Source organism: Mus caroli, unplaced genomic scaffold (genome assembly GCF_900094665.2).
Source record: "Mus caroli unplaced genomic scaffold, CAROLI_EIJ_v1.1 scaffold_18004_1, whole genome shotgun sequence".
Lineage (NCBI taxonomy): Eukaryota > Metazoa > Chordata > Mammalia > Rodentia > Muridae > Mus > Mus caroli.
The window spans coordinates 6,688-17,603 of NW_018389775.1; the positions used below are offsets into that span (position 1 = coordinate 6,688).

The 10,916-nt window shown below is 36.1% G+C and overlaps 1 protein-coding gene across 1 annotated transcript; it reads right to left on the reverse strand.

Moving 5' to 3' along the window:
- Window positions 1-1,234: 1,234 nt before the first annotated feature.
- LOC110288296 (vomeronasal type-2 receptor 116-like) lies at window positions 1,235-9,142 on the reverse strand (the record flags this gene model as incomplete). The annotated part of the gene is made up of 4 exons (XM_021154684.1): window positions 8,852-9,142; window positions 7,260-8,069; window positions 5,426-5,653; window positions 1,235-1,418 (listed from the first exon to the last, which is right to left on the reverse strand). Coding segments are annotated over exons 1-4 (1,513 nt in total), but the record flags the coding sequence as incomplete, so codon positions are not given.
- Window positions 9,143-10,916: the final 1,774 nt, after the last annotated feature.

Below are 10,916 nucleotides of genomic sequence, written 5' to 3' on the forward strand. Positions count from 1 at the left end.
TTGCAGATTGCAGTCACCTTGTGACTCTCTCATGCTTGTTGTTCTTACTTTGACATAGTTTAACATTTCCCCCAAATTTTCTGCAACTAATTATTCTTCACTTCAGGTGTGTGCAGTGTTCAGTAGATCTTGGCATATTCACTTCAGCAACATAACATGCACCCATCTACCAGTGCATCAAAACGTGGTCATGTGCCAAGTTTTCATTTTAAAGGATGTCACATAACCTTTCTACACATTTATATTTGTTTCCAGTAGTTCTAATGAGAACATACATACACTTTTGATATTTGGGTGTTAATGAGTTAATGAGTGACACAACATATTATAAACTTTGAGGACACCTAGACTGTTGTGTCAATTACAATAATATTTTCAAATGGTACATATCTATAGTTTCAACTTCATTAGTAGATATGGAAATATTAAATATATATAAAATAATTACACTTCTTGAAAAATGTGAATTAATTTATAAAATTCTATACAAAATGTGTATTTAGTTTTTTTTAATTGCATCTCTGACTGTCTGTCTTTCAGCCTGTTCACAATAACTTAATTTCTTTGTCTAACCTATTGTTTCAGATGCATTAACTGGGTTGAAGAAAACATGGCAATAAAATGTTGTAATTAAATTAATTTAGAAACTTTCTTATGCCATAAAACAGGTCAAACACAGAAATTGCAACTGGGAAAATGAAATAGCTTTCTGGGTCCACGGTATGAAATAAGACAATTATGGAACTACTATAGTAAAGCTAAATTATTCACATTTAAATGTGATGCAAGTGTAATTAAAGTATGCTTTCAAGATTACTTTTTAGTTTTTTGTTTTGTTTTGTTTTGGTTAATTTTTTTTTTTTTGAGACAGGGTTTTTCTGTGTAGTCCTGGCTTTCCTGGAACTCACTCTGTAAACCAGGCTAGCCTCATATTCAGAAAATCCACCTGCCACTGCCGTCAAAGTGCTGGGAATAAGGGCATGTGCCACCACCACCTGGCCAAGATTACAAAGACTTAATACTCAGAATATTATTGATTAAATTCTATGCTGAAATTGCACATTTGTCTCTGCTGTGAGGAAGTGAATTCTTGATGCCACAATGCCTACAATGACTAAAAAGGTGAATCATTCCTGTGTGTTATTTTAATAGAACATACAAATAAAAGATTCAGTTGTTAAACTGAAGTAACATAATGGCAATGTCGTTCCCTTGTCTCATTTTTTCCCTTTACTTAGGTTTGTGAGAGCACTGTAGAAAGAATGGAAAATCCTCTGAGAAACTTGTCCTTCACCTGTTTCATTGGAAATCTCATTGTCTGGGCAAGGAGTGCAGTCAAAGCAACAGGTAGGCTTGCTCTCCAGGACAACTTTCCTGAATCCAGGATTGCAGCTCTCACTGCATACAGAGTGAGGAATCTGAAAAATATTAAATACAAGATACAAAAACACTTAGTTCTTAATTAGTGTACAAGTAAAGTATGTATTTTATAATACAGAAAGTATATTAATTAAAATTAATATCTAAATATGTTGGTTTTTGCTGTTTTACTCCATTGGCCATTGAATGAAAGTGGAAATGACCTTTGGTCAGCAGCAGCCTTCACATTCCTTTCCTGATTTAATGAAATCTGCACAGTGTCCTACAAGCAGCACTGTCATAATCTTCTGCCTTAGGGAACTTCACCCTCAAACTGTGATGTTACAAATAAAATTTTTCTATCCTCATATTAATTTTGTTGCCTACATGTTTCCAACAATACAGTTAAGTATAAACGGGAAATACTCACTTTGTTCTTTATTTGTCAAAGGCTTAAAATCAAAGGCCAACTGAAAACTGACTGTGACTGTCTAAGTTAATTGTCTTAGTTAGGGTTCCTATTGTGATAAAACAGGATGACCATAGCAAATTGTGGACAGAAAGGTTTATCATCAGTTGAAATAAGGACTGGATTTGAAGCAGAATATTTGAGAATGTAATGGAAATGGAGAACATGTACTACTTATGTTTACTGTCATGCTAATTGTGTCTTTCTCACCTTAGATTCTTAAACAACATAGGACCACCTGCCACCACCCAAATGTTTTATAGGCCATTTGTGATGTTAGTTATTTTTTCTATTAATTAATATTTTATTCCATTTATATATCAAACACTGCCCCTCCTGGTTCACTCCCAAAGAGTTCCCCTTACCTTTTCTGCTGGAAGGATGTGCAACCAGTGTATATCCTGCCATCCTAGCACATCAAGATTCTCCAGGATTAAACTCATCCTCTCCCACTCTGGCCAAAGAGGGTAGCTCATTTGTGGAATGAATTCTCTAGAGAAGTATCAGCTTAAGGACAGTATCCACTTCAGCTTTTGAGGAACTCACATGGATATTGAGCTACACATATGCTACATATATTGGGGGTGGGTTAGGTTAAGTACAACCCACGTACACTCTTTGATTTGTGACTGAATCTGTGAGATTCCCCAAGTGTCGAGTTTATAGGACTCTTGATTTTCCTGTGTAGTTCTTAAACATTTCTGGGCTCCAATACTTCCATAATTGTCCTGTAACTCTGCCCCATGTTAGGCTGTGTGTCTCTTCATTTGTTTTAGTTAGCTGCTAGGTGGATCCTCTGGAAGGACAGTTAAAACAGGTTCTTTTTTTGCAAGCATAACAGGTATCATTATTTGTGTCAGGGATTGATATACTTGCCCCTGTCGTGCTCCTGAAGTTGGGCCAGTTATTGGTTGGCAATTCTCTCAGTCTCTGCAACATCTCTGCATTTCTTGTAGTTAGAACTATTTTTGGGTCAAAAATTTGGTGCCTATGTGTTGTCCTTATCCCTCCTTTACTGGAAATGCTTGGCTATTGGAGGTGTTCTCTTCATGTTCACTGCAGTGCTATTGGTCTTAGTTATCATCACATGCACTAACTACTGTTGGTCTTCCTAATGCCATGTCTGACTCTTCCTTGACATTTCCCCAACTCCTGCACTCCTGGAACATACAGGTCACCTTTTGTTCTCCTGACTATCTGAACATCTTTTCTGACTCTTCCAAGACCTGATAAACCACCATTCCCTACCACATTCCCTATCACAGAAAGTTACCTCCCTCCATCTATCCCTTATGACTATTTTATGCCCCTTCTAAGTGAGATTCAAGTATCCTCGATTTGGCTTTCCTTCTTCGTTTAGTTTCTTTGGGTCTATGGATTGTAAAATGTATATCATGTTCTTAGTCACTAATATTTCTTATAAGAAAATACATACTATTCATGTCTTTGAGTCTGGATTATCTCTTTGAGGATGATATTTTCTAGTTCCATCCAATTTCTTGGAAATTTTAATGTCCTCATTTTTATAGCTGCGTAGTAAAACATTGAGTGAATGAATCACATTTTCTTTTATCCTTTTTTTGGGAGGGGGGTTGAGGGACATCTGGTTGTTTTTAGTTTCTGTCTATAATGAATCAGGCTACTATAAACAGCAGAGCACATGTCCTAATATGGTGGAACAGTATATCTGTATCTTCATGCAGTACTATTTCCAGGTTTCTGAGCAACTACCAGATTGCTTTCCTCTGTGTCTGCACAAGTTTGCAATCTCAACAGCAACAGACTAGTGTTCCCATGTCTCTATGTCCTCATTAACAGAAGCTATCTGTTCAGTTTTTATCTTGGCCATTTTTGTTGTGTCAGACTGATTCTTAGAGTCATTTTTATTTACATTTCCCTGATTGGTAAGGTTGTTGAACATATCTTCAACCACTTCTAATACATTTGAGACTCCTCCTTTGAAAATTCTCTGTGTAGCTTTTATCACATTTTTTAATTGGGCTATTCACTTTTTAAGTTTTAGAATCTAACTTCTTGAGTACCTTATTATTTGGAATATTAGACCACTGTTGGATGTAGGATTAGTGAAGACCTTTTTCTGATTACTAGCTCCCATGTTTGTCCTTTTGATACTGTTCTAGGCCTTATGGAAGCTTTCCAGTGTCATGAGGTCCCATCTATTAATTGTTCCATGATCCACCCAGGATATTGTCTTCTGCACCAATGGGTTCAAGGCTATTCACCAATTTCTCTTCAATTAGATTCAGTGTATCTGGTATCATGGTGAGGTCTTTGACCCACTTCGACTTGGGTGTTTTGAGGAGTGATGAATATGGATCTATTTGCATTGTTCTACAAAGCAGATATTCAATAGAATGAGAATCATTTGCTGAAGGTGCTTTCTTTTTTCATTGTATGTTTTTTTAACTTTTTGTCAAAAGTCAAGTGCCTATAAGTGTACTTCTGGGAATGGATTTCATTCCACTGATTAACAACCTTGTTTCTATTCCAAAACCATGCAGTTTTTATGCCAATTCTCTGTAGTTCAACTTGAGACCAATGATGGTAATTCCTCCAGAGATTATTTTATTGGTAAGTTTCGTTTTTGCATCCTGGCTTGTTGTTCTTCCATATGATTTTGATAATCGCTCTTTCAAAGTCTGTAAATGATTGTGTGGTACTTTTGATAGGAATTGCATTGTATTTGTATATCCCTTTGTTAAGTATGTGGAAATTTGGTAACAGTCAAAAATACAGTTCATTGTCACTAGGTTAATCCAACTAATTTATGAGTATGGAAGATCTTTCTTCTGAAATCTTCAGTTTCTTTATTCGGGAACTTGAGGTTAATTTCATTCACATCCTTTGATTTGCTTGAGTATTGATGTGGTCCATAATAGCAATCAAGGGTTATTAGTTTCAGAAACATAGTATTTATTTATAATAGAGACATACCCACCTCTGGGCCAATTAATCATATATTCAGATATGGACAATTGTTCTTCAGCACTGTGAGCATATGTACCCAGTTTCACTAATAGTGAAGGACCTGTTGGCTATTCTAATCTGTTGTTTTACTAACTTCTTTCTCTTTTTTTCATAAATTAGTAAAATAAATCCACTCTCAGTATAATGGTCCCTCATGTGTAAGACCTTTTAAAGTACAATACTTGACAGGTTTTGCTTAATGAAAGGGGTTTGCAAATATTATTCCTACTAAGATTCCTCTTTTCAGGTTATTGCAATTTATGTTATTTTGAAAATAAATTTACCGATGACACAGTAAGTCAATATAAACATCCTGATATCTCTTTTATTACAATGTCCTCAGAAAGGACTAATTGATATCCTTTTTTATATTTTTGGTTGTGAGCCTAGCCTTTAACGGCTGAGCCATCTTTCCAGTCTGATATCATTTTTTAAAATGACAAAATGAATAGATAATTGGAAAATATGTAAAACACATCCACCAGAATAAGTCACCAGTAAAAATCTTAAGATTGATAGTTTTAGTGTATTGATGTGGTCAATAATACCAACCAAGAGTCATTACACCCAGAAACATATAATATTTACTTATATTAGAAACACACGCACCTCTGTAAATCCTATGGGCCAATTAATCATATATTCAGACATTGACAATTGTTCCCCTTTGGGAGCACTGGGAACAAATGTACCCACTTTCACTAATAGTGAAAGACCTGTTGGGAAATTCCAAATGTTGGTAATATCATACTCTGGATCTGCCTTCCTTCTCCAGTCCAGAACCACGTGGTCACCAACAGAATTTTTCACTTGAATCTTCTTCAGAAAAGGGTGAAGCTAAAACATATATGAATTCCTGTCATGAAATTGCAGTTATAGAATCATAACTGAACTACAAATAAGAAGTTAGTCCTGACTATAAATGTATCATGTATGTAATATATCATGTTAATGCTGTTTTAATTAATTACCTATGGGGTTGAACAAAGGAAATCTTAGCAGAATATACATATTTGTTTTTGTAAGTGTCAGTTTGCATAGAATATAATTTGTCAAGCAGTGCCAAACAATCAAGGATAAGAGAGAAAACAAGTTTCAACATTAAAAAAAAAAAAAGATTCTAAGTTCATCATTTCTATCTCTATTATCTAATGGAATAAGATATAATTCTAAGAATCAATACAATAATGGGAACGGAGTCTCATCTAGAATCATGCCAAATATTGAAAACTTATCAAGAACTATATAGTAAACTAATCAAAACTTCTCTGAAAACTAACTATTTCCTCATATTTTCTGACAATTTCTTAGCCTCAATATTTATGATGAGGTAATTTGAGTTTGGTGGATAATCAGGAGTGATTTTAGCACAAAAATTCTAATGGCATCCAGGAATATTGGATATATTTTGTATAAATTCAACATGAATACTTGATTTTCTTGTTTTGTTTTGTATCCAGACTGTTTAGTTTAAAAAAATCAGAAACTTAACAATGTAGAATACAATAGCAGTTTGCAAGTTAGACAGGGTTGTTCAATATGAATTTTTAGACAAGATCTACATATTTTGATAACTTCTATGGAATCCAGAGGGGGACAGTCGGCCTATATGTTTCACTACCTTAGAGAGTGCTTATGGTTCCTAAGAATAAAAAAGCACAGAAAATTCTCCAGGATCTGAAAATGAAAACACCCGTAACCTCATAACACATACCTCTCAAGCCAACTATACCATGGCAACTCTAGGAGACCCTACAGGCGGGCTTTTGGGTATTAGATGATTCCAGATTCAGTAAAATTGACAACTGTGAAAACCCACTATTACTAACTATGGGTCAGAATGAAGAAAAACAAATTAATCTTGTTTACCTCTAGTAATGTATTCTTTAAACAATATTTTCATTTTCTTTACCCTCTAATCACCTTTCTTCTGATAATTATTATTTTATTTCCTAAATCCCCTCGATAAGGTGGATCTAGAGAATTATTTTTCTATTATCCATATTATTTTAAGTTTAGTTATCCAATTCCATCCTGATTGCAGCTCTTCTTTCCAGGCTATCCCTCAGACAACCGATATCCCTGTTGCCCATCACCTTCTTCTCTGAGATGGTAGAGCATGTTACCCACCCTGAGACATCAAACCTCTTTAGGGCTAAGTGCATCATTGAAAACCTGGGTTTTGCTTCTGAGAAATTGCAAAGAGAAATATCCATATTTTTTCTACAAAAATAAGAATTATTCTATTAAATGCAATCTTCCACAAGTACACTTATCAATCATATTTATAGATATACATGTACATTGATATCTAGGCACTGAAATATATGCTACCTCTTATAGATTATTGAATGGAAAAAGTAATCTAGCATAACTAGTTTGAGAGCTTTTAAAGCATCTGATGACATATTGGGGAGTTTAAAATACAAGGAATTTACATTACCTTCCAGGGGAATAACAGAGTCCTATCAATATTTGCCTGTGGTTGAAATTGTATTTGACTGAGTGTCTCCTCATGCAGACTGTGGGCCACTGCATACACAGCATTATACACATTGTAACTCTCTTCAGTCATGGTCATTGTAAAACTACTCCCTGGCAACAATTCCAAAGAGGCATTCTGCAGACAGTTTTTAAATATTTTACATTCAGAATGCAAAAATGAGCATTTGAAATACCAGTACCACAATAAATGAAGCAAAAGATCTTCTGGGTACTTATTGGGGGTGGCTTCTTGCATAAACTTTTTGAAACCAGCAATCTCCTCATAATGGGGTGAAAAAATGAGAGCCCCATGGGATAATTCTAACATATTATATAGTTCCAAATTTGGGCAAAACCATTTTGTATTCATAACCCAAATTTTTTTCAGGTTGTACTTTCTATATGTGCTTTCTATTAAAGTTAATAGAATAGAAGTGGGTCCATAAATTACAATCACTTCTGCTGTTGATGATTCTAGAATGTGGATATGATCTTGTGATAGCAAACGAAGTAGTGTTTCCCCCAGGTATAATACTGTTTGCACAAAAGCTATGCAGATTCTAGTTTTGTCTAGTTCCTTTCTAAAGTCTGATAGAAACTGAGCACCTCTGTGGTCATCTGGGATGAGAAGTCCCACCCAGTTCCAGTTGAAATGAAGCATCAAAGAGGCAATACCAGACAACAGAGCTGTGTCTTTGGGGGCCACCTGGTAGAGAGATTGAAACTGGTTTCTACCAATCTGAACAGGATCAAAAGGCCCAAAAGTAAGCTGAAAGAAATACAGAATGTTAAAATGGAGAACAAGAATTGCCATTCAAAATGTCTTAGTCTTAAAAGACAAAATGAAATTATTAAACATTCCACATTGTTGTTGATCACCAAAGGAAGTCAGTACTGGAACTCAAGCAGGTCAGGAATCAGGATCTGATACAAAGGCCGTGGAGGGATGTTCCTGGCTTGCTTCCCCTGGCTTGCTCAGGTTGCTTTCTTTTTTTTTTTTTTTTTTTTTTGGTTTTTCGAGACAGGGTTTCTCTGTGTAGCCCTGGCTGTCCTGGCACTCACTTTGTAGACCAGGCTGGCCTCGAACTCAGAAATCCGCCTGCCTCTGCCTCCCGAGTGCTGGGATTAAAAGCATGTGCCACCACGCCCGGCTTCAGGTTGCTTTCTTATAGAACCCAAGACTACCAACCCAGGGATGGCACCACCCACAATGGGCCCTCCCCTCTCAATCACTAATTGTGAAAATGCGTTGCAGCAGTGTCTCCTGGAGGCATTTTCTAAACTGAAGCTCCTTTCTCTGTGATAAATCCAGCCTGGGTCAAGTTGACAGAAAATCAACCAGTATACTATATTTAAAAGTAAAACTAACAAACAAATAAATAAATAAATAAATAAAGAAACAAACAAAAAACCCTCAAAAACCAATTTGTCTTTGTCTTTGTAGATGATTTTTCAACTTAAATAATCAAACTGTGTCCCTTTCATTTAACAAACAGCTAAAATCAGAGTAAAGACTCCTGGCTGCTCATCACGCACGTCACTTGCACTCACCTGAGGAAATTTGTAAAGATCTAATATGGTCCAAATTGTTTCAGATATTTTCCATGATAGCCCAGTAAGTGTAGCAGCTGATTTGCTTTCTTTTTTACATGTATAATTAGGGATCAATCTACTCAAACCTGTGAGCCAAGCGAACACACCCCTAAAAATGTTCTTTCCAATAGCTGGCAGATTATAAATCTCAAGTCCAAGAGAGGTGTTTGGTAAAATATGGGAGTTCAAGTTGATCTCATTGACAGCAAATAACATGGCCAAAACGAGTTGGTAGTTTCGTGTACTCATCCTGCAGAGAAGAATCACAGCATTCACATGGAGGAACTCATAATAATATACATACAAATTTAGTGCACTAGGTCTATACTTTGAATGGTTGTGTTTGCTTAGAACACGCACTTTTATGTCAGCCAATGAATTTTTTCTATTAAAATGGTATGCTATGACAATTACAGCCAATATGATCCTGAAAGGGGGACCTTGTTAATTATAGACCCAAGAGAGCTTGCTTTCTCTGATTTGCAGATGTGGAAATATAACATAATTCAACCATAAAATCAAGTATATTTCTTCAAAGTTATCCACTCCTCTTCCAATATTGAAAATTATGCAAAATAATTGATTCTTCATAAAGCCACCAGATTCCTGTGATATATTATTGTGAAAGAACTTACTTATCTATTTCAATCTATCTGTGGCAAGATTTTGATTTTGAACAAACTGTTTATTGTTTGTACATCTTGGTAAATAGGTGCATACCACATTCTCAGCATGGACTAGAGATTAAATACATTTTGTAAGAAATAATGTCCAGGAAGGCAATCTTATTGGGTAAAACCTCAGGGACTCTGCATTCCTCATTAGCATAAAGAACTTTAGTTTTCTACACGTGATCACAGGTGATTTTTCCTTTTGTGGAAATATGGCACATGTGTCACTTAAGGAATCAAGTAGGGTATAGGGAGATGCCTACCATCTCAGGTGGGTACATAGCTGTTGGGTTATAAGAACCACTCACGCTTATTATGCTTTCTGGCATGGTGTATTATCCCACAAAAGAGTTCTTAATAAAACACTGAAAAGTATAGGCATGATGGCAAGTCTCTATGTAGGGGTACTTTGTGTGACATTTTTTCACTATATTATTTTGTTGACTGCCAAACTTGTTGAGTGCAAAGTTCTATCTTAGTTGTCAGTTCATGGAATTGCTATTTCTATAGCCCATCACTGGTCTAATATTTTGTGAACATACATCCTTCCTCACATGTCTTTTGGATGTAATATATATCTGACCACTAATAGCTAAGCAGAATGTGGGATAGCAAAACTTCCAGGAGATATGGGGATTCTTCAAAGCAGAGAGCAAAAGGGAGAGATGTTCTAGCAAGACACCACCATTATTGTTTGGATGTGAAGATGAGGAGAGAAGTAGAGCTGTCTGTATCCAGGACATAGTGCCAGGTTTGGAATTAGTGAGGTTGAAATTTGTCTGGTAATCTGCTCAGCTAAAACTCCTAAGTTTTAAAATATGAAAAAGTGTCTATGTCATTGTTTTTACCACCAGCAGATAAAAGCATCCTACTACCTTGCTACAATATTATCATAAAGAAGCAGAAGCGGGCATATCTGGAAATTTCAAGCCAGTTTGTGCTATATTTTTGGATCTCAACAGCCCTGGATATACAATGATCCTACCAAAAAGAAAATCAAAGAGTAGAATAAATCCACTGTAAAGTCTTGAATATTCTTAGAAGTTACTAATTAAGTTTGCATCCAGTCTGGGGCAGTGCCTAGTGCAGACCTTAGGTGTCAACTCCTTAGCCAGTCTCCACACAGTGCAAGATCCACTCCCAGGTGATTTAACACACCCAGGATCATTGGATCAGAGGTGCAAACAACATGACATCTGTCCCAACATGGGAAGTAATTGGGACCAGCAGGACCGGGGCACTAAGGAACCACACCCGACTAGTGTCACAGACTCCTATCAGTCTGAGCTGATGCCCTGAGCAGATCTTGGTCCTCATCTCCACAGCCAGTACCACAACACCCAGAAGAAGCT